Consider the following 24,038-nt stretch of genomic DNA (forward strand, 5'->3'; position numbering starts at 1 on the left):
TGGAACAAATCTGTAATTTCAGAAAGAATATATTGAACATAGTATAAGGTATTTGCACATCGCCAAGACTGGCGCTTGGATTAGCGTTCTTCATTTGCTCCATGGCTTAATGACTGTGACAACGATTATAACGACGACTAGTAGGAGAATAAGTATGGCAAAGCACATCCACTTGCGAGAGTTCTTCTGGAGTGTCTTTGCTTTTTGTAGAGCAACCGTCCCAGATTGAACATGATCCACGGCACTTGAAACCTACAAACACGGAAAAAAAAATTGTTAAGATGGCAGTCTGGCAGAGCCCTTCTTAACTGTGCCATTGAGTGAATTTCAAGTTACTGAACTTTGAGCTGATTTTACAAATTTGTTAACATTGAGTGTCTCTACAATAGTTAAAAATTGTAGTTAACGTGTTGACGGCCCCTCAAGATTTTAAATTGTACATAGAAAATAGTTGACAAAAATTGAGATTTTAAATAATAAATCAATTGAAACTGTCAGCTACAACTAAGAAGTCAAAATACTCCACAAAAAGATGTCACTATGAAATGCAAATTTCTGTTGTTATTCATACCTGGGTCTCAATGTTATCCAGCATTTCCCCTTGAGCATCAACTAGCACTGCCATGTCAATAAAAATCTACAAAGCAGAAAGCCATGCAAAATTTAGGAACGACCTCTGAAAACTTAGATATGCTTCTTCTGGGAATAAATATTTAAAAAATTATTCTCAGATTATCCTCCAAAATTTGTTCAGCCTCATCTTAAAGCGATGATGCAATCACCAAATGCTTGTAAAAAACAAAGAATTCTCTTGCTAGGTTTATGTAACTCAAAGAATTCATCACAAAATCACATGTCACTAAAGTTGGATGACGCTAATAAAATTGTATTTACTTCATTTCACTTGCAGGTTTGCAACCTGACAAACACATACTGCACCAATATGATGTGGAAGGGAAAATAAAAGTTTCAGCTAGCTATTCTTCAAGAAGCTACAATATCCCAACAAGACAAATATTGAATAAAAAATTTGAGTTTCCATGAGAATTGTTGGTTTAAGCATGCTGCATACCCGTCCGGATTATAAATGTACAAAATTTTCAATACAAATGCTGGGTTTACCTATAGAAGCAGAAGGTGGAGGGGCAGGCTACAGTGAGGAGCACAGAAAGGGAGTGGAAGGGATGAGGAAAGTCAATCATCCAAACATGTTTACCTTACTTAGAAACCCAAGGAAAATAATTGGGAATAAATCATGTTGACATGTGTGCCTATCATCTTCCTTGTCAGACGTATTGCGGATTGTATGTGGAGTTGGTGCTCAATTGTGCATGGAATACAAGGGATGTGCACTGAGCAAACACATGGCAAGTGGCAGGGTGCATTGGGTGAGAGGCAGTGACAAAGAGCGTGACAAGCACATGACTATGTCGCCAAAGATGTGTGATAAACTGCTGGAACTCACGTAATGGACTGCGCACAAAGGATCGACAATGCTCAGGTGCGCAATGGTATTGGGTTGGCGGAAAATGACTAATGTTGACTAGTAAGCAGGCAACAACGAGCAACAACAGGCTACAATAAGTGGCATTGACGACATGGGAGAACAGAGGGAGGAAGAAAGGGCAAAAATGGGAGGAAAATGTTTTTGCCCAATTTGGCTGAACGCTATTTTTACCCAATAGTCAATCTGCAGATTGGGTTGTTCTTCCTTGCTTTGGAGTTGGATGTTGTTGGTAAATAGTGAACGGATGCCTCGACTTCTGCACCAATCTGCTCCACTTTTTGTTCCCGCGGGAGTTGTTGGAGTGTATACTTAAAAGTTTAGCTTTTGTACACATTTATTTTGAAATAAAGAATCACATTGGTCAAATGTTTATATTTATTTGTAATTGTTCAATTAATTTATATAATAGATAACATGGAGTGTGGAGTCACACTTAGAAGATCATGTTGTCGGTTCTCTATAAATTATAAATAGTTACTCACGACTAAGATGGAAAGGAACAAACCATCAGAATAGACGTAGTGTAATTAAGTATTAGTTTATCTTGACTAATAAATTACACTGATAGACTTTAAGTGTATTGAGTAGGATCATTTAGGTAAGTTCTTTTTTACTGACTTAGTAAAAGAACTAGACCTTGGTTATTATGGAAGTGTGTGCTCTTAATCCTAATATAATAACAAGTATGTATATTTAATATTTATTTCTTTGACTTATCAAAGGGTGAGGTTTAGCTCGATAAATCAATATGCCCGATAAGTTGGGAAATGATATTACTTATAGTATGTGTTGTTGATTATAGAAGAAATCTGTGTCCTAGTTATCTAGGTTGAGAATATCCCCAAGAGGAGCTCATAAGGATTGTCATGTTAAACCCTGCAGGTGGACCTAGTCCAACATGACAATAAAGTTGAGTGGTACTACTCTTGGAGCTAGATATTAATTAAATGAGTTGCCAGTAACTCACTTAATTAGTGGACATTCGTAATCTTAAGCACAGGGAGACTAACACACTCATGATAAGAAGGAGCCCATAATGCAATTTGGGATTGGTGCGGTAGTGCGGTAATAACTCTCTAGTGGAATGAGTTATTATCGATGAACTTGAGTTGTGTGTTCGGGGCGAGCACGGGATACTCAAGCTCATCGGAAAGCCAAAACCAATTTCTCCTCTAGGTCCCTGTTGTAGCCTCAATAAAGCCTCGAATCCATCCAAAGAAAATCCTATCTTGGTGTCCAAGAAGAGGCCGGTTCATTGCTTGGTGACCAAGCAATGGCTGGCCACATATTCTCTAGAAGTGGTCGGCCCTTGCCTTGGGCAAGGGGGCCGGCCACAATATTTAAATTAGGAAGGTTGTTTTTGAATTTTTAAATTTCTCAGATATTTACAATTTGTAAAAAGAGAGATTTTAAAAATTTATAAAATTTTCCTAATTTAAATTAGACCACAAGGTTTTAAAAGAGAGTTGTAAAATTTATAAAACTTTCTTTTAAAAAGGAAATATTATTAGAGATGTTTTAAATTTTAAAACTTGGTTTTAAATTTTAAAACTTTCCTTTTAAAATCCACATTAGAAAAAAAAAAGAGTTTGTAAAATTTTATTAGAAGTTTTCTTCTTTTAAAATTTTATAAATTTTTTTTCTTTCTTTCCCTTTTAATAAGTGGCCGGCCACCTTGCTTGGTGCCCAAGCAAGGGGCCGGTCAAATAATTAAACATCAACAAATAGTTGTTTAATTAATAAATCAATCTAGGATTGATTAATTAAAAGGAAAGAAAAAGAAAAAATTAAAAGGAAATAGGAATGAGTCTAATTTTTTATAAAACTCTTTCCATAATTTTCCGTTGGGAAACTAATATAAAAAGGGGGGAAGGGGAGGCCTTGAAAAATAGAACAATTGATATTGTGTTGTTGGAGATCATCAAGTGGCCGACCCCTCTCCCTCTCTTCCCTTTACTCCCTTTTGCTCCTTTGTGGTGGTGGTGGCCGAATTCTAGAGAAGGAGGAGAAGCTCTCTGGGTGGTGTTCGTCTTGGAGGATCGTCGCCCACACGACGTCCAAGAGGAGGCGAGGGATACGGCAGAAGATCTCGAGGTTTTTAGCATACAAGGAAGAGGTATGACTAGTATTTAATTTCCGCATCATACTAGTTAATTTTTCTTTGTATAAATACCAAATACAAGAGGCATTCGATTCTTGTTTTTCGAATTTAATTTCGATGTTGTGTTCTTTTTCTTTTTTCCTTGTGATTTGATTGTTCCTTTTGGTTAACCTAGAGTTATATAAGGAAATTAAATATTAACTTTCCTTAAAAGGCTTTGTCTAGTCGGTGGTGGTTGCTCCCATATCCAAGAAGGCCAAGTGCCTCGCCATACAGTACTGGAAGCCAATTTTGGAAACTAATATTTAATTGAATTTATAACCTAGGTGATTTGGATCAAACGTGTTAAGTTCCGCAGGAGATCTAAATCTAAACCTAAAAGAACATATAAGTTAAACTTAGAATCAAACGTGTTAAGTTTCGCAGGAGATACAAGTTTAACTTAAAAGAACACATGGTAGCTAGGAAAGGTTCAGATCACGTACAAAATTTGTGTACAGTGGAGCCATTGGGTTTTCCGAGTAGCAACCAACAGGAGTATCATTAAACAGAGTCAGATGCCCTCAAAAACTCAAAAAAAAACATAGCCAGTTTAGATTGCTTGGTGATCTGGTTGGATGAAGGCCTAAGCAAACAAACTGGCAATACATATTCGTGATGGAATACTTTATCTGTAGCACATGATCACTTTAAAAAACTATCCAATAAAAGTTGTAATAACAATACGAAAAGCCAGTCCACGAGTTGGCCTATCCAACAATCTCATAAAGCACTGATTCGGAATACTGAAAATCATCTAAACAACTACTAAAAGCATCTGAAAAACTGTACAATGCAATAAGTTAACTTAAGTGACTTAGAATGACATTGGGAAGATACAATAACTTAAAAAATTATTTTCGTTGAAAAAAATTCCAGAATAGGGAAAGAAGCAGCAATTCATCTAAAAAAACGTATAAGCAGAATCCTTTGATCATATAAAAAAATGAAAATATGATTGACCTGTTGCAACTCAAGTAACTTCCTCTCTAGATCCTTGACAGTGTTATGACGCTCTTGGATTTCTGCAAGGGTATCCATTACCTGCATTAGAGAGTGATTAAAATCATACAGTTCAGAATTTGATAGATATCGGTGGATGAAAAACAATACAAAATGAAGTCATTAATTACCATAGATCAAAATATTATTTTATAAATGTATGTTGCACTTATAATAGATTCTATGTTTAGTATATTTATTAAATTTTGTATTAATATATAATTGCAGTTATTATTGATGACTATATAAAGCGTGTAGTAACCTCACCATGTAGATCTAAGAAAGTTATCATGGCACTCCCATTTGGTCATTCAAACAATTGTACTAGCATGCATACAAACAATTGACTTGTAAGTGTAATAAGCAAGGTTTGATTATGCATGTTGATCCTACGTGAAGGAACTTGCAATTACAGATAAGTCAAAGAGCCTGTAAAACAAACCTGGCCCCGTCCTTGTTCTTGAATGGCATTCTGAAAAATTTGTTCACTATTGCCTGTTTCTATCAACTGGTCAATAGTCTGAAAGGAAAAGGGTGGAATCTCTCTTACAAAGTCGAGAAGGTCAAATATGGATGGATAATCATAGAAAATGCCCTTGTACCTCTTCATTAGGCTGATTACCCGTAACTGTTGAAATCCAAGAAGACAGGAAAGTAGCCAACATGTTATGAAGATAAAAGAGGTGACTAGCATTTCAAAAACAAACAAAGATAACCTGTAATAACTCTTCGTTCTACAACTTCTCTATATTCTTGCTGGATTCTTTCCCTTAGAGTCTGAGGGAAAAAACCTGAATTAGATGCAAGATATGAGTAAGGAAGAAAAAGCAGGTGATGATAATCATAATTCATATATACATAAAAACACACACACATATATATATAGCATAGGGTACCAAAAGACCCACAGTGCCATGCAACTCCTGTAAAATCAGAGCTCGATGAATTTACTGAACAGACATTGTACCAGAATATGGATCAGCTTTTACCATCACTTGGCAAACCCGTAGACAGCATGGATGTAGAATGCTGACATCTGCTGGTGTGATATCAGACATTCCATGCTGACAACAAGGGATTACAAGACAAAGGAATCATGTGTACTATCTCCAGGCACAAGGTTAGAGTCACATATCAGCATGGCTTGCATACTAGTAAGATATAGATTCCCATGAATTTATAAGCACAAATCTGAACAATCCTAGTATATTTATTCATATGCATCCAACACAACACTTTTTAGGTCCCAAATCAAAATGCTTGGTCAGTGTTAGGTACTCTGTCTAGTACCAACAGGCCATGCACTGAATTGTTCTGGGCTGTGACCAAAACTCGCTCTTGTGCCAATACTTTAAACCTTGTCCAACTATACTATTTCCCTTTTTTTTTAAACAAAAAAGGAACTAAAAGAAAAACTTGAAGCATGCCATGTTAGAACAAAAGGTCGGGCAGCTTCTTTTCTACTTAAATGATAAGCTTTGATCTTGAGTTGGCTTTGGCATGGGAATAAATACCTTTTGTTCTTTTCTTTTGTCAATTTCACACATCTTTATAGCAGAATAAAAGGAATAAAACAGATAAGAAAAACTTAGGAGTGTGCCATTAAGAACTTGCCTGAAATTCAGACATGCGATCTTTCAACTTTCGTTTCAGTGCTCTGTATTAAAATTGTCCCAAGCACATGAGATTATTTCATAAAGGCATCTCTCACATATCATATAAAAGAGTCAAGATGTAAACTTTACTCAGTTGTTGCAGTTCTGGAACGATCTATACTCGATCCTTTCCCACATCCAGGCTTTTGCCTATTTGCTAAATTCTAGATAGCAAAAATTATTAACAGTCAGTCCTGGAATGATACACTACCAAATCTTGAAACTTTGTATTCAACACAAACAGAAATACACTCCAAAAAAAAATGAATTAAACTATATCAACCACTGACTAGTTGACTGCAAGGAAGCCAAACTGTCTATCAGAAAGACAAAGGTAAACTTTAAATTAGAAAAACTTGGAAAGTCAATTTCCATATATGAAAATCTTCATAGCTACAGCTGACACTAGTACTTTCCTTAAATAGAACATTTAAACTAGTTTTTTCCTAATAGAAAAAGCAGGAAGCAGTCACAAAAGTAGATACATTAAAAAATAATGAAGTTGGGAAATTATAAAAGAGACAGAACATAGGATTGGTGAAAGCAAGATGCTCATTAGGCTTTCCAATACTGCAAAAATTATGACTAAACAAAAACTTATATAAAAGGCGCTCTGAAACTTATATATTTATCACAAGTTGATTTGAGCATCAGGGATATGAACCATACATCTCGATCCAGTTCTTCAAATTTTGACTTTGCTAAACGTGCAGTTTTCCCTGCCTCATCAATATCTTTCTGCATTTGTTGCTTGATTGCTACATCCCAAAGACAAAGTAGTCACTATAACTACCATGCAGATTACGAAATATGAAGACAAACATCACATAGTTTAGCCAATATTTTTAAAAAGTTGATAACTGATGCTAATTACCTTTCATGTCAGAAGCCTTGGTAAAAGTTTTTGATCTCTCATTTGCTGACTGTAGTGCAGAAAGAAAAGAAATGAAGAAGGTCAAAGTGGAAAATTATTAAGCAAAAAAGTACCCATGATTAAAAACTTTAAACCCATGCAAAGAAATATGAAAATAAAAATAAAGCACACTGATGAATGATGATAACTGAGGGAACAATTCCAATCATGTAATCAAAGCAGCTGCAGCTCTCTCTAAAAGAATGTTCAATACGTCAGTTCAATTCCTGCGGTACTACGCAGCAAAATCCAAGTTAAATAGGAACCCAGTAAAAATTTGAAAATGAAGTTGAGTGCAAATCACCATGAGATTTAACAGCTTTATGTCTTAGCTCTAAAGATAATGCATCTAAGGTTTAAGTGAATCTCTATTAATTTGAAGATGTTGGATTTGTGGAGAACAATTCTTAATCCTCATTAAGGCAAATTTTACCAATAGGAAGAAGAGAAAATAGACCACGTGAGGGAACAAATGAATAAGGTGTACAATAACCTTCCATGCCATGGCAAACTTTCTATCCAGGATAAAGTTATATACGTAAGAATAAGTTGTAAAATAACATTCCATGCCATGGCAGACTTTCTATCCATGTGGAATGACACAATTTCGAAATTTTTGTGTAAATATGAGGCTGGGGGTGTAAACAAGTCAAGCCGCTTGTGAACTATTCGGGTTAACGAGCCAAGCTCGAGCCTAATTTTGAGATCGAAAACATTATTGAGCCAAGCTTGAGCTTAACAAAATTTGGTTAGTGAGCTCACAAGCATGTTTGTTTAGAGGCTCGTTTATATATATATAGGGTGGTATTCTATTGCACACCACCCTATCCGCGCCCCTCAGACACATTGCCCGCGTGGCATCGTTGACTGGACGCTACCACGCAGGCAGCGTGTCATAGTCGTGCAAACCAGCATGGATACGGGGGTGTGCAACAAAACACCCCATATATATATATCACATGAATTGTAAATATAATAATATCTTAATAATTAAAACATCAAAGTAAAATAATACCCTTAACTCGAGCTTGATTACGTGCCTAACGAGCTAGAACTCAATCTTGTTTAACATCTGAAAATGATATGTTAACGAGCCGAGCTCAAACTAAGCTGGTTTAACTTTTAAACAACTATTTTCAAACCGAGTTCGAGCCGTTCACGAACTATTTAATTTCATTACGAAGCGAGCTCAAACTTACAAATTAAAGCTCAAATCGAACTTGAGCTGAGCTCAAGCTTAGGGAAAAACCAATTGAGCCGAGCTCGAACCACTTCTTGTTGAGCTCGGTTTGGTTTAATTACACCCCTATACAAGTCTTAAAAGGATAACAAATGAATTAATATTAACATGAGTCATAGCATGCCAAGGGGTGTCAAATGTGTGTATATGACTAGATAGTCATCATCAGTGTGATCAACATAGACATTAACATAGAGGAGATAGAAAAAAAAAATACCTATGTTGATTAGTATTGATTTTTGGTAATTTACCATGCCACTGACACAGTATAAGATTTCAAATCATGAGGCCAACTTCAACTATAATCAGTTAGACAGAACTTTAATAGAATGAGCTAAAGTTTCTGGAGCATAATGGATTTGAATGATGAGGAAAAGTCAAACTTGTTGGAATGTGTACCTGAAGATTCTTTGATAGAGTTGAAAGCTTGTCAACTTGTTTCTCGATTACTTGAACCTAGCAGAAAAAACAAGCATCAAGCTCTTTAACAGCTCAACTATGATATTGCATACTTCATAAACTTAATGTTGTAGACTTGGCACCTGCTTAAAAAAGACTTCCAGTCCCTGTTCTGCAACACTAACTGGAGGCTGCTGTCCTAATTCAATGTCGGCATCTCTTGAAGGTTCTCCTCGAGGGAGTTCAAAAGAATCCTACCAAAATAATTGAATAGTAATACCTCAGTTCATAATATATACATTCTCTAGAGAAAAGAATAAGAGTGCAATATTTCAGAATGTTAGAATTGCATCCATTTGAAAAATTATCTTCTCAAGCAATCGAGAAAAAACTGACAACTATTTACCAGCTGAGATAGAATAATATATTAATATACATGTTTGTTTGTGTAGCAATATCCAAATAGAAAAAACTTCAACCACTAGTAAAAATGAAGTATGTTGTCATCAAACTTATCATATATTTCTGAATGCCTTGACAAAAAAATTGTCTCCATATGAAGAGCAATGCAGTTGGCTAGAATTAGACTATTTTGGATCTTTAAGAACCAGATGCATTTATTTAGTGATGTATGGTAGACATATTGAACAAAAAGATATTTGCCATTGGAATAGTGCAAGCTATTTAAATTGTTGGTGATAGGTTTATATAGAAACAAGAAAAACAAGAATTATATTACTGCTTTTACACAATGTGAAATTGTGAACCATCAGGACACTGTCCAATATTTCCATCAGCAAATTGTGAACCCGACTATTTGGATTCGGCTACATGAATGCTATAAACCATTAAGTACTATGTAAAAATATAACACTGGTAGATTTTAAATCAATTAAATTAATTTTTTGATAGATTGACTATGTTGTATATCTATGTTTCATAATTGACGTGCCCATTCCGCAAAGAACCAAAACCTTGATGTAGATTTGAGAGTTGTTACATGCTACAGCATTTTCTAGGAAATGGCTGACAATAGCAAATATGTTAAAAAATCATTAATCTCATTCATAATCCAAAGCAAGTGACATTCTAGAAGTAGATACTTGATGCAATGATCAAAAACTCAAGTTCAAGCAATATGATGGGGTTTTTTTTTCTGAAATGCATCACATGATGCTGCAAAAGCGTATACAGGGCTACCTCATTGCATATTTCATGTGCATTACCCTTAGTGATCACAATGAATGGCTAGTAAAATTAGAGATTATAATAAAAGTTGCATGCATATAGCATAGGGACTGCATATTGCTTTTGTCTTTAATTGACTCCCCAAATAAATTTGGCAGGTTCAAGTCAATTTAACATATGCAGAATTAGACTGCAGGGAAAGTGAATATACTACCAACAAAGCAGATAGACAAGATCATAAGAATCAGCAAGCACAATGAGCACCAAAGAATGATTGTCCATAACAAAGAGGAAGTTGCTGCTTCACAGGATCAAACTATGTATATTTAAGTTATTTACCAAAAAAGCAAAAAAGTCTCTGTCAGTCATTGGATTTGTTAAAATTTAATCATTTCTACATTGCTTTTTTTTTGGTTTTTACAGAGCTTTATACAGATTAAGTTCATTACTAATTTTTCAATTTAAAATTATACTTATATTAACAGATGTCTTATAGATCATTCTGTGGAACTATTGTTTTTTTTTATGTATTTGCGTGAAATTTGAGAAGAGGTTCATTAATGATCTATTGGCGATATCTTTGCGTCTGAGTAGAGTAAATAACAAGTCACAAGTCAAGTATACATCAGCAATGACCAGAAAAAGTTTCATTTATTTCATTTTCTTTTAAATTGTTCAAAAGTTCTCTCAAAGTATGACCAATACACCTAGAATCCAAGCACACATATAATCAATGAATCAAGTAAAACTCCAATGAGCTCTCCATCAAGTAAATCCTCTTCATACTTTCTTGCAGAAAAGCCAATGGTACCACAGCGAAGACTGATTTCCCAAAACAGTTCTTTCTGAATTCACTTTTCTTCCTCGATGCTACAGCCCTAACCCCATATCCAGACTAAATCCTCTCAACCAAAAGAAGAACATTCGAAATCTCCCAGAAACAGATTCATTATAACACCAACCAATTTCAACAGGATTGCGAGATCTAGTCCCCCCTCCCTCGAATAGTAACATTCAATAAAATTACCGATAGGAGGTTATGCATCCTGGCGGTGGACGAGATGAGCAGGACGAACGTAGAGACGACTAGGCAAATCGAGATCCGGAGGAGGAGATAGGAGATGAGCCCTCTGGGAAGCAATCGGTGCGAGGAATCGAAGGGGAGGCAAGTTTGGTGGAGGTGGCAGCGGTGGTGGTCTCGATCGGGCGGACGCCTTACCCTTTCTGTCTAGTGTTGCTTAAGTTAAGTTGATACTTCGGGCGGATGTTAAAGTTACAGGTGTAATCGAATGGGACTCTTACCTATTTGAATTTTACTCGTTTATAATTAAATTGTGTTCGAGTTTTATTTAACGAATATATTCATAGTTCACGAACTTATTCAAATTTTTATGAAATTTAATAAATATAAAATATATATTTAAAACTAGATTATATATTTAAAGAAATTATAATTTTATTCTAATAAATAAATTTAATATACTTGCTTATATTTTTCATAAATAAAATGTAAAATTTATAAATTTAATATCAAAATTATCATTATTTTATTTAAAAATTGATTCATCAGCTTAACGAATGTGTTCACGGGCTAACGAACCGAGTATTGTGAAAATTGAGCTTGATTTATTTATCTCAACAAGCCTCATTAAACAAGCTTAAACGAATTCGAGCTTCGAATAATTTACGAATGATTTGATTTATTTACACCTCTAGTTAAATTAGTCGTGACCAAATTAAAGACGATGACATTACGGTCTCGGACTGAAGAGAGTAACACCTCCATCATGAATGCTTAAATGGTTTGCGAGTACATCGCAACATAGTTCGATTGGCAAGGAGTAGGGGTGGCATAAATTGGTTAAAATCGGAAAATCGGCCGACCGAAAAATTTCGATTTTTTTGGTTCGGTTTTTTTGGTGTTTCGGCCGGTTTGGATTTAAGTTTTTTAAAATTCGGTTATTCGGTTCGATTTACGATTTTAACTCCCAAAAAACCAAGTAAACCGAATCAACCGTATTATACTTAAAATATGATTTTTATGAATATTAGGTCATACAAGTGGTTTGTGCCTGGTTTGTGCCTCTGATCATTTGTAATATGATAGTACAATGAAATTGTATATTTATATATTTACTTATTGTTACCCAATAATAAAATTTTAATATTACTTTAAATTTATAATTATTTTAATAAATTGATATTTTTTTTTTTTGTCTCTAAACTAATATTTGTAGTCATACAAAATTAATTTAATTTATTATATAAATCGTATATAACTGACTGTATAAATCAGACCGTATTACAATAAAAATTGGACTGAACCATAATAATATAATTTAATTTTGGATCAAAGATTTTTAAAACCGAAATTGAAAAAATTAAATCGTATAGAGAAAAACCGGATCAAAACGAGGAGTCCGCAGGGCCCGAGGTGGAGCCCAGTTCAGTCTTCAAGTCCAACTTCTGTTTATTTCTAATCCGAAAATTAATTAATTAAAATTTAACTTAGTTAATTATTAGGACGTTCATTATTTATCTCACGGTTAAAAAGATACTCTATTTTAATAAAAAATTAGCAAAAAAAAAAACGTCTCAGCTATTTTCATTCTGAATGTACGTGCCAGTAACTTTAACTTAAAATTACTTTAAATTATAATATCTTTAGTCCAAACTGTTAAAATAATTTTTATTTATTATTTTATATTATCCTAATTCTTGAATGACGACCTTCAGCCAGCAAAAGACATTTACAAAGCCATTCGACTTCAATCACGTCCTTCTCGTATTATAATGTCACTAAATTCAGTGTTGCGTATGTTAAAATAAGTACCAATTAATTATCGAAAAATCTGGAAATAAAATTGGATATTCTATACCGTAAATCCTCTCATAAATAGGGTTATAATTGAATTGAACAAACTTGGTATTTGGCTTGGTAAAAATTTATTTATGTCCGTTCAATATATATAAGATTAATTAAACAAATAATCTTGAACAACTCGTTAAGCTAAACAAGCAAGCTTGAACACATATGTGTTCAACTCATTAACGTTCGTTAACAACGTTCGTGTACGTTCACGTACCATATTCATTAATAAAACTCTTTTCAATATGCTAAATAAATAATAAAATATATAAATAAATTTAAATTATCAATTTCAATAACTGATTAAACAATTAAAAATTTTAAACAATCAAATAAGCTTGAATTGAGAGCTTGATAACATCTAAATGAACCAAGCTCAAGTCAAGCTTGAACCAAACTCAATCTAAGTTTGAATTGAGAAATTGCTAACATTTAAATGAATCAAGCTTAAGCCAAGGTTCAAACAAGCGTAAACTCATAAAAAATAAACAAAACCAAGCATGAATACTCATTTCAAAAGCTTGGTTCATTTTAAGCTCAGCTCAGTTCGACTTGATTACCTTATTAAACAAACTTAATATCCCAAAACTCGACTCGACTTATTTATAGCTCTACTTGCAAATTGTCATACTTTATTCCATCCGACAGCGTCGTTATTATTATCATCCAGAAAAAAAAAGTCAACTCGTTCATCACAATTTTATATGGGAAGTCAACTCCCTTCTTATACAGAAAACAAAATCGCTTTGTGTATTAGAGAATTCTCTCGCTTATCTTGATCATGATTATTAAGGCATCTTGACTTGAACGTGGCCGTAAAGTCATCCGGATCCACAAACCGGCTTAGAATTAATTAACCACTAGCTTGAGTTCAGAAATTTGACTTCTGATTATACATACGATTTGCTGGTAGTTAGGCGGGTCACGTTAATACCTACTCGGGGACGATATCCAAATGAAGACAAGTTGGGATTTATGACTAGATCCGAATAGAAAAACTCGAAAGAAAGAGAAAGTCAACCTAAGGGGTGACAGCATCGGCGTCGGCGCTCATGTCCAAATACACTACACCATGTTTCCTCATCATGAACAAGGCCGCATTTCGATCTAGGTTTCGCCCCGCCACCCTTTGACTTTCGAACCTCTGTTCTCCCTGTCAACGGAGCCGCGCTTCTGGGCACGTATAAGTTCTCGAGTCCTCCCAGTTCGGGACTTGCATTGCTTAGACGGGAGCGGGGAGATCGATCGATGGGCCACTCGATCACCGACGAAGCTGGCAGAAGATCGGAATACTCGTTGAAATCGAGGGGGGTCATCGAGAACCCCAATTCCGACGGCCGCAACGTCGAATGGCCGCCTCGCAAGAGCTTGCCGGCGGAGATCGCTCAGACGGCGAAGGAAATCTTTTTTCCCGACGATCCCTTGCGACCCTGCAAAGGCCAGCCGAGGTCGAAGCAACTCTTGCTTTTCCTCCGGTACTTGTTTCCCATTTTCGAGTGGTCGAGAGGCTACAACTTAACCAAGTTCAAGGGAGATGCGATCGCCGGATTGACCATTGCGAGCCTCTGCATACCTCAGGTATACACGCTATATATGTGCAAAGTGATCTTATAAAGCTGATTGAGGTTAATTATTTGGATTGGTGCAGGACATTGCTTATGCTAAACTTGCAAACTTGGAGCCACAATATGCATTGTGTAAGTACACAGCGTTGCTTACTACTACGATCGATGGAACCTCGTAAAACTTGTCAAACAATAGTGTGCACTTTGTATTTAATGAAAATGATTTGTACAAAATGTAATTTTCAGACGCCAGCTTCGTTGCACCTTTGGTCTATGCTTTCATGGGCAGTTCGAGGGACATCGCGATAGGGCCAGTGGCGGTCGTTTCCATCCTTCTCGGTAACCTCCTTCAGGACGAGGTGGATCCAATAGAGAGCAAGGCAGAGTACCTACGCCTGGCCTTCACAGCGACCTTCTTCGCCGGCGTCTTTCAGGCAGCTCTTGGATTCTTCAGGTGATCTCATCTATATGATCTATAGTATTAATGACACTATTTATACTCGCATTCGTGCATATATATCACAGATTGGGCTTCATCATCGACTTCCTGTCTCATGCTGCCATCATCGGATTCATGGGCGGCGCGGCTATCACCATCGGCCTTCAGCAGCTGAAAGGATTCCTTGGCATCAGGAATTTTACCAAGGACACCGACATCGTCTCCGTCATGAGATCTGTTTGGCGTCCAGTTCATCACGGGGTAATTAAGATTCAAATTATCTTGCACCTAGTCGATTAAGAGCTTACTAATTCATTCATTCATCATATCGCGCGTACGGCAGTGGAACTGGCAGACGATCATGATAGCTACGTCTTGTTTAATCTTCCTTCTAATCGCCAAGTACATCGTAAGTGGTAGCTCGATCGATCTCCTCACAACTGAAATAAAAATTGCATCACTTTAATTTGTGATGATTAATCAAGGCCATTTAAGTAATTTGCACCATACACAGGCAAAGAAGAACAAGAAGCTTTTCTGGGTTTCTGCAATCGCGCCACTCATATCCGTGATTGTTTCTACCTTTTTCGTGTATATAACTCGTGCAGACAAGAAAGGCGTGGCAATTGTGAGTCATATATCGATACATGCATGCATCGAAAGTTGACTACATGTTCGATACATAAGTTTTTGTCATGCATCAACAGGTGAATCATATAAAAAAAGGACTCAACCCTTCGTCTGCAAGTCAGATCTACTTCAGTGGTCCGCACCTCAAGCAAGGACTTAGAATTGGAGCAATAGCTGGAATGGTAGCCCTCACGGTATATATTATAGATTTCTTCATCTCTAAAAGTGTGTGTATATATATATATACATATGCAGTATATATGTAGTAATGTACAGCTAGCACAAATCATTCAATATTTAGGAAGGAGTAGCCATCGGGAGAACCTTTGCGGCTATGAAAGACTATCAACTGGATGGAAACAAGGAAATGCTCGCGATGGGAACCATGAATGTGATCGGTTCGTTGACTTCCTGCTATGTCGCAACAGGTAAAAACACACACACACACATAGCTGCTCGATCGTAGCTAGCTAGCCATGTTGTTTAATTAATTCTTTACATGAAATTGCAGGTTCCTTCTCTCGCTCGGCAGTCAACTACATGGCTGGTTGCTGGACCCCTGTCTCCAACATAGTTATGTCAATGGTGGTGATGCTAACCTTGCTGGTGATCACTCCCCTATTCAAGTACACCCCGAATGCAGTACTGGCAGCCATCATCATCTCGGCAGTGCTCTATCTGATCGACATTGAAGCAGCTTATACTATTTGGAAGGTCGACAAATTTGACTTCGTTGCGTGCATGGGAGCTTTCTTGGGCGTTATCTTCATATCCATCGAAATTGGCCTCCTAATTGCTGTGAGCCATCCTTTCCTCACAAGAATCCCCTCTCAACTATCCTTCTCGTAGTAAATATATATTCATGAAGTTAATTGTTTGTCTTTAATAATTCAGGTCTGCATCTCATTCACTAAGATACTTCTGCATGTGACGAGACTGAAGACGGCTAAACTTGGGAAACTTCCAGGGACCACGATATACAGAAATGTGGAACAATATGCAGAAACAATCAAAATCCCTGGAGTTCTGATCGTCAGAGTTGATGCGGCTATCTATTTCACCAATGCCAATTATGCAAGAGAGAGGTGCATGCCTCCCTTCGTTCATACTTTTAAACCACAATCTTAATTGTATGCTTGCTCCATCTTTTGACTGTCTTAGTTTTAACCCACTCTTCAGGATTCTGAGGTGGTTAAGGGATGAACAAGAACGCGCAAAGGAGAATAAAGAGACAGAAATCAAGTTCTTGATTGTAGTTCTGTCGCGTAAGAATTATATATATGTAGATTCATTGATTGCTGATCTATTCGTTTATATTCTCATAAGATCTTACCTGTTTTCACTAAATCCTCTATGTAGCGGTGTCTGACATCGACACAAGTGGTATTCATGCTCTTGAAGAACTACTTGTTAGCCTGAAAAAACATGATATTCAGGTCAGTAATGGACTGTATATTATTAAATACATGCAAAGTATGGCTCAAAATTAATGCATGCATGTCTTCAACTTTTCTCAGCTGCTTCTCTCAAATCCTGGGGTGGAAGTGATCCACAAGTTGCAGTCATCGGAGTTCATTGAGCACATAGGTCGTGATAGAATCTTCCTCACTGTTGAAGATGCAGTCAAGGCTTGTGCTCCAGAAGCGAGTGAGAATGTATGAGGTATTCATATCTATATATGAATCTAAATATACAAAATCTGTGTGATCAAGGTGTTGTAAGGTTGTATTTGTCAACTTTGTGTGCATTTGCGGGTGAAGCGTGTGCATGGCGTGTTATAGCAAGCTAGTCATTTATCTAAATTTCATGTGTTTTCATACACGTGTGTGGAAGCCTTTCGAGATTCATTTCATGATTTGTGTTGGAATTAATACACTCGTTGAGAATCTAAAGAGAATGATAATTCTCAAGAAAATAAATAGCTCTACAATTTTCAAGGACATACTATATTCGATAATTAAAATTAGTATTATAAGTCAAATATGACTATTTACAAGAATATTATCATGAATAGCTTTTAGGATTTAATTAATGTAATGGAATCATGTGATTTGTAACTCTCATTTGACATAGAAAGATAGATCTGTTACTTTAACGATTTTTTTTATTATTGGCTTGGGAGGTAAATACAGATACATGCACAGACGTATGGTGTAAATTTTAAGTCGTTAGTTTCTGAGAATCGACCCCTCAACGTCTGCGCTACGTCCTGAAAGCCTCTCATTTGATATAAAAAGAAAGCATGGAACTTTACTATAGCGACTCAATTCTCCACTGAAGTCTTCTTCTTCTATTCTCTTGTTGTCATTGTTCTACAAAATATATTCATTTCCAACAAAGTGATTTCAGAACGGGATTAAAGATCTTTTTTTGAACCTTCTACTAGTTCAAAGATGGCATCCACTTGATGCGAAATCCTACACGTTCATATACAACCATTCCAGTATTCGGAAGAGAATTACTTTCAGCAGCAAATTAAATATTAAGAAGCTTGAAGCAGAGCAAATGAAAGATGCTAAGCCTCTTTCAAAAATTCAAAATGGAGTCACGACAACTATCTTTCCAAGAATTATGAGAGCTACTTCAACAAAGAATGCTTGGGATATTCTAGAATGAGAATTTCAAGGCGGCAGCTAGCAAAGCTAAAGTTATCAAACTTCAAACTTTTCGTAGAGAGTATAAAAAATCTGAAAGTGAAGGAATCTGAATCTATTACATAGTATTTCTCTAAAGCAATTAAAGTACTCAATCATATGAAAATTCTTTGAGAAGATGTTGCTAACCAGAAAGTAATTAAAACAAGACTATCAACCTCCCTTTTGGGTCTTGAAGAACTACTAACAAGGAAAATGACTAGCCCATGACCTCCTAAGTCCTAACTCAGTTGCAAACCATATGGTGAACAGATGGAAAATGATGATAGTGTGGAGAATGATCAGTTCTTGGCAAGCACTAATCGTAGATTATAGATGACACTTTTTCACATTCAATCTACATTTATTGGACTCTCTATTAGCAAAGCAAATATACTCCAGAATTTTAATGTTGATTTATTGGTAGAAGTGCAACAACTGTTAGTAGATTTTGTTGATTTGATGCCACAAGATTTTTCTCCTAGGCTACCACCTGATACAATTATAAACTTGAGGATGAGTTCTTTTTAACTCGAGATGTCTAATGCCAGAGCATCTAACAAAACAATCAATTTATGCCCTCTGATATGACTATATTCCCTTTCAAGCAATAACGTGAAGAAAATGAGGTACCAACCTCCCTTCCGGGTCTTGAAGAAGGATGATCGAGACTACCAATAAGGAAGATAACCAGCTCGTGGCCCCCTGACTCGGTTGTGCTCTATTCAGATTTCATACGAGGTGGAATTATCTTTCTTGTGGGTGACACGGTCGGTTAATGGACGTAGAGAGTTCGGAATGAGATAAAACCAGTTCATATGTGTTCATCTATTTCCTCTTATTATATAAATCTTCTCAAATATTTTTTTGACCCAATATTTTTTTTTCATAACTAAGTCCAATAGATGAATTTCAAATAAAGTTGAAAATGTAAAAGTTAGAAAGTAAATAAAATTAGTTGAACTTTTTAGAGTAATAAATTAATGTCAGAGAGCTTAGAACGATACAAAATTAATTTTATGTGTTTGTATAGTTGTTTTGATTATATGTATATCTTCAAAAATCAATTTGACTAAATATATTTGAATCTATAATTTTTTAAACCTGAATTATATTTTAAGGACACAATGGTGTTTAAAAAATCATTAAAAAATTATATTAGGTAAAAAAAATATTTAAGAAGATTTATTTAATCAGGAGACATAAACGAACACAAAGAAACTTATTTCATCTCATTTCGAGCTCTCTAGGTCTATTAACCGGCTTCGAACATATATAATCAAAGTTTGTAAGAAATTTAGAATTCGTTTCAAATTTACAATGAATTCAGAATTCATTGCAAACGTTGGTAATTAAAAAAAACTTTAAAGTTGGTTAATGGACATAGAGAGTTCAAAATGAGATGAAATTAGTTTCTATGTATTTATGTTTCTCTTGATTATATAAATCTACTCAAATACTTTCTTGACCCAATATATTATTTTCATAGATAAGTCAAATAGATAAATTTTAAATGAAGTTGAAAATGTTAAAGATAGAAAGTAAATAAAATTAATTTAACTTGTTCAAGTGACAAATTAATGTCACAAAGCTATACAACATTAATTTTATGTGTTCATATAGTTGTCCAAATTATATATATGTCTTAAAAAATTAACTTAACTAAATATATTTGGATATGTGTTTTTATATTATACTGACATATTGGTATTCGAAAAATCACTGAAAATAATATATTAGGTAAAAAAATATTTAAAAAAATTTATTTAATCAGTAGAAATAGACAAACACTTAGAAATTTATTTCATCTCATTCTGAGTTCTCTGGTTCTATTAATTGACTTCGGACATATATAATCAAAGTTTGCAACAAATTTAGAATTCATTGCAAATTTGCAACAAAACTTAAGATTCGTTGCAAAGTTTTAATTTTTTTTAAAAAAAAATTGTCTGAAGCCGATTAATTGACTTATAGAGCTCATAATGAAATAAAACTAATTTCTATATATTCGTCTATTTCTCCTGATTATATCCATATCTTCAGACAATAATTTGACTCAATATATTTTGATTGGTGATTTTTTAAGCATGAATTTTATTTTTCAGACACATTGGTGTTCGAAAAATCACTGATAAAAATATATTAGGTCAAAAAAATCTTTTAAGGATATCTATACAATCAGGATAATGATATGAATATATCAAAATTGAGTTCATCTCATTCCGAACTCTTTAAGTCTATTAAATGACTTCGAATAATTTTTAATTTTTAGAAAAAAAAATTGCCAAGTCGCAATGAATATGAGGATTCATTGAAAATTGACAATTTTGTTTTTAAAAAATCAAAAATTATCCAAAGCCGATTAACAAATCTAGAGAGTTCAGAATGAGATGAAATCAATTCCTATGTATTCGTCTATTTCTCCTAATTATAGATATTCTCAAAAAAAAATTGGCCCAATATATTTTTCTTCATACCTAAATCAATTACATGAATTTAAAGTGTAAGTTGAACATGTTATAGTTACAAAGGAACATTAGTTAGTTGAATTTGTTATAGTTACAAAATTATATTAAGGAGCTTAGAAAGAAAGGAAACTAGTTTCTGTGTTCGTCTAGTAGACCTAATTATATTCATGACTTCAAACATCCATTTGATAAAATATATTTTAATCTATGAGTTTTTAAACCAGAATTTATTTTTCAAACACATAGGAGTTCAAAAAATTAAGGATAAAAATATATTTAGTCAAATTTATGTTTGAGGGTAATTATATAATTAGGAGAAATAGATGAACACATAAAAACTGATTTCATTTCATTCTGAGTTCTTTAGGTCAATCAACCGGCTTCGGGGATTTTCTTTGTTTTTTTTTTTTTTAAATTGCAACGAAACAGTGGTTTCAATGAAACCACTATTTTGTTACAAATTTGCAACGAAGTTAGGAACAAAATTATTTCGTCCCAAAAAACCCTAGTATTTCAACATCAGATCCAGATCCCTCTCCTCCTTTGCCCTAGCATTTCCTCTCCTGTGTGGCGGTGACCCTAGTGTCTTCTCACTTGAGATGGTGGCAATGATTTCTCTCTCCGACCGGTAAGCCCGTTTCCTTTTTCCTCCCCTTTCCTCTCCTCTGATCTCCTGAACTAGCCACTGGTGGTCTCCGGCGCCCACTGGCGGCCTTAAGTAGTGGTCACTAGCGGCCTTCACCGGCAGCTAGCAGTTGCAAGTGGCCTTAGCTAGCCTATAGTGACCACCCGTGGTTGCAGGTGGCCTTCGACGGCCTCAGCGGCCTCCAGTAGTCACTAGCGCCCAGGGTCGCCCCTTGGCCTTAGCGGCCGCCAACAGTCACTGGTGCCTAGGGTCTCCTGCTACCGGCCATGGCCGAGCTTGGCCTGGCCATTGGCGGCCTTGATAGGCTTGGCTAGCTATGGGGTCCTATGCCGGCCTTGCTTGGCTATGGGGGGGCCAATGTCGACCTTGGCTGCGGTAGGCGGGCAAGGCTATATTTGTTAATTTGTGGACTATTATATTTGATTGTAAACTTTATATTATTGTTTGTGCAGGTTTTTATTTTGTAAGTACCCCGTGGTAGTTTTGTTGTGATCAACCAAGTAAAATTAAGTCATGTTGGTATGTAACCCTGTGTCTAAATGTGTAGAAACTTAGGAGCACAAGAAGTCAACCGAAAGACGCAGCTAGTGAGAAGGACGACACGAGAGAGAGTCGACGGGCTCGGTGTGTCCAAGGGACGAGGTGCTGCGGAAGAGTACAATGACGGACGAGAAGGAGACGCGTGGCGTTTCCGAGGGACGAGAAGCCGAAACGGAAGTTTGCTCGAAGGCCGAAAGTTGGGTTCAAGTGAGTCCTATTCCGGATGGCCGAGGTCACCCAAGCAGAGTCGGAGTCAGAGCGGAAGACCTGGACCCAAGCGAGCGAAGCTGGAGCTAGAACCCGGACCAAACAAGTTAACATTTGGATCATCTTCTAAATGCAAAACAATAGATATTTTACTCAACACCTCACCTCTACTTCCTTCTAAATACTTTTCTTTTCTTGCTCTCTGACTCCTCCTTGGTTCATTAGGAGGTTCTACTGATTTTCATTTCTTAGTTGAACCAGAATTCATAGTAGTGCTTTGTGTTGCATTTTCAGGGGCTTCTTCATTTGATTGTGGATTATCTTTTGAATCTTTTAGAAAGCTTGTTTCTAAAAATTCAACATCCCTAAATTCTATAATAGTATGAGAATATGCATCTAACAACCTGTATGTTTTTGAATTTTTAGCATATCTTACAAAAATACTTTTAAGAACTCTAGGTCTTAACTTGGTCCTCTTAGGATCTGAAACTCTATAATAAGGTATACCCCCCCTGTTGGTGCAGCGGAGACCGGCAAGAGGGGGGTGAATTGCTGAAAACAAAAACAAACTATACCCTCCTCGGATTTCAACTCAGAATTTAAATCAGCAATAAAATAACAGCAACTAAATTAATGAAACAGAAAAAGAAACACGAACAGAAAAGACTCAGAGATTTAACCTGGTTACAACCAAGGAGGTTGTTAATCCAGGACAGTAGAAAAGCGTAGTAAGAAAAATCTCCTTCTCTGAAGGCGGAGAAGCCTTTTACACTTTTGAAGCTCACTAGTTGCTTAGGAATTGCTAACAGATTGATTGCTTGAGTTGTTGTTGAATTCCTAGCTCCAGGGGCCTTTATATAGGCCCTGGAAATCTTATCCCGAGAGTCCAAGGCGCCTCCAACAGGGTTCAAGGCGCCTCCAACTCTATCTGCGGATAAAACTTTATCCGCAGCGCAAACGGTCAAACTAGCCTGCTCAAGGCGCCTTGAACAGGCTTGAAGGCGCCTTCAAGCCTGTTCAAGGCGCCTTCAATATTGTTTAAGGTGCCTTCAAGCTACAGTAACTTCTGCTACAATAACTTTCTGCTACAGTAATTTCCAACTTCTTTTGACTCCTTTTCTTCTTCGCTTTGGCTTCTGAAGCTCCGTTCTTTTGGGTGATTGCGGCCAACCGGAATAGGGCTCACCCGAACCCAATTTCCGGCCTTCTCCTCGAGCAGCCTTCCGTCCCGGCTTAACGTCCCTCGAACGCCGCGCACGCTCTTCACGCCCACCGGAATACTCTTCGGCAGCTCTCTCGTCCTTCGGACGCACCTAGCCCGTCGGCTCCCTTCCCGTGCCGTCCTTCTCGCTAGCTGCGTCTTCCGCTCGACTTCCTGTGCTCCTAAGCTCCTGCACACTCAGACACAGGGATCAAACACAGCAGGACCTAACCAACTTGGTTGATCACATCAAAACTACCACGGGGTCCAACAATCTCCCCTTTTTTGATGTGCATCAACCCAATTTCAAGTTAGGGTTAAAAATAGACAAACAACAGTAATTTTAAAGAAAAATTACTAAACTAACAAGTTAAGAATAATTTTTGCAATTAGTAAAATTGCAACACTTTTTTTTTAAAAAAAATAAATTTTATGTTTTCTCTAACTCCCCCTAAACTTGTACTTTTCTCTCCCCCTTTGATCACAGCAAAAATGGGGTCTTAAGAATATTCAAGTAAGATTGAAGGTTTTTGAAAAATTTTCTAAGTTAAAAATGAATTTTTGTAAAAAATTGCTAAGTTAAAATAAATTTTTCTAAAAAACAATTCTAAGTCAAATTTTTGAATTTTCAGAAAAAATTTTCTACCTCAATATGAATTATTTAAAAAAAATTCTAAGTCAAAATGAATTTTTCCCCCAAAAAATTCTAAGTCAAATTTTTGAATTTTCAGAAAAAATTTTCTAAGTCAAAAAAAAATTTCTAAGTTACATTATTATTTTTTTTTTTAATTTTCAC

At 35.9% G+C, this 24,038-nt stretch overlaps 3 protein-coding genes across 4 annotated transcripts; 2 read left to right on the forward strand and 1 right to left on the reverse strand.

The window, feature by feature from the left end:
- LOC121988923 (syntaxin-132-like) lies at nt 1-11,297 on the reverse strand. 2 transcript variants are annotated; one of them, XM_042542656.1, is made up of 13 exons: nt 11,072-11,297; nt 9,000-9,110; nt 8,857-8,913; nt 7,179-7,227; nt 6,974-7,062; nt 6,395-6,468; nt 6,264-6,306; nt 5,366-5,426; nt 5,252-5,277; nt 5,092-5,169; nt 4,611-4,691; nt 572-637; nt 1-252 (listed from the first exon to the last, which is right to left on the reverse strand). In XM_042542656.1, exons 1-13 carry the CDS (start codon nt 11,087-11,089, stop codon nt 91-93), a joined length of 915 nt encoding a protein of 304 aa, XP_042398590.1. In that variant the 5' UTR covers nt 11,090-11,297; the 3' UTR covers nt 1-90. The 2 variants fall into 2 exon arrangements, 1 of the variants encoding a protein (XP_042398590.1); XR_006114135.1 differs by having other exon boundaries at nt 181-252; nt 4,611-4,672.
- Nucleotides 11,298-14,161: 2,864 nt separating this feature from the next.
- LOC122044432 (sulfate transporter 1.2-like) lies at nt 14,162-14,657 on the forward strand. Its single transcript, XM_042604915.1, has 2 exons — nt 14,162-14,491; nt 14,562-14,657. The coding sequence occupies exons 1-2, from the start codon at nt 14,162-14,164 to the stop codon at nt 14,655-14,657; spliced, it is 426 nt and encodes a 141-aa protein (XP_042460849.1).
- Nucleotides 14,658-14,740: 83 nt separating this feature from the next.
- Nucleotides 14,741-17,349, forward strand: LOC122017894 (sulfate transporter 1.3-like). The gene is made up of 11 exons (XM_042575647.1): nt 14,741-14,932; nt 15,004-15,178; nt 15,261-15,326; nt 15,432-15,545; nt 15,625-15,741; nt 15,849-15,975; nt 16,059-16,345; nt 16,442-16,632; nt 16,727-16,812; nt 16,907-16,983; nt 17,065-17,349. Exons 1-11 carry the CDS (start codon nt 14,760-14,762, stop codon nt 17,206-17,208), a joined length of 1,557 nt encoding a protein of 518 aa, XP_042431581.1. The 5' UTR covers nt 14,741-14,759; the 3' UTR covers nt 17,209-17,349.
- Nucleotides 17,350-24,038: the final 6,689 nt, after the last annotated feature.

Source organism: Zingiber officinale, chromosome 1B (assembly GCF_018446385.1).
Source record: "Zingiber officinale cultivar Zhangliang chromosome 1B, Zo_v1.1, whole genome shotgun sequence".
In the NCBI taxonomy this organism is placed as follows: Eukaryota; Viridiplantae; Streptophyta; class Magnoliopsida; order Zingiberales; family Zingiberaceae; genus Zingiber; species Zingiber officinale.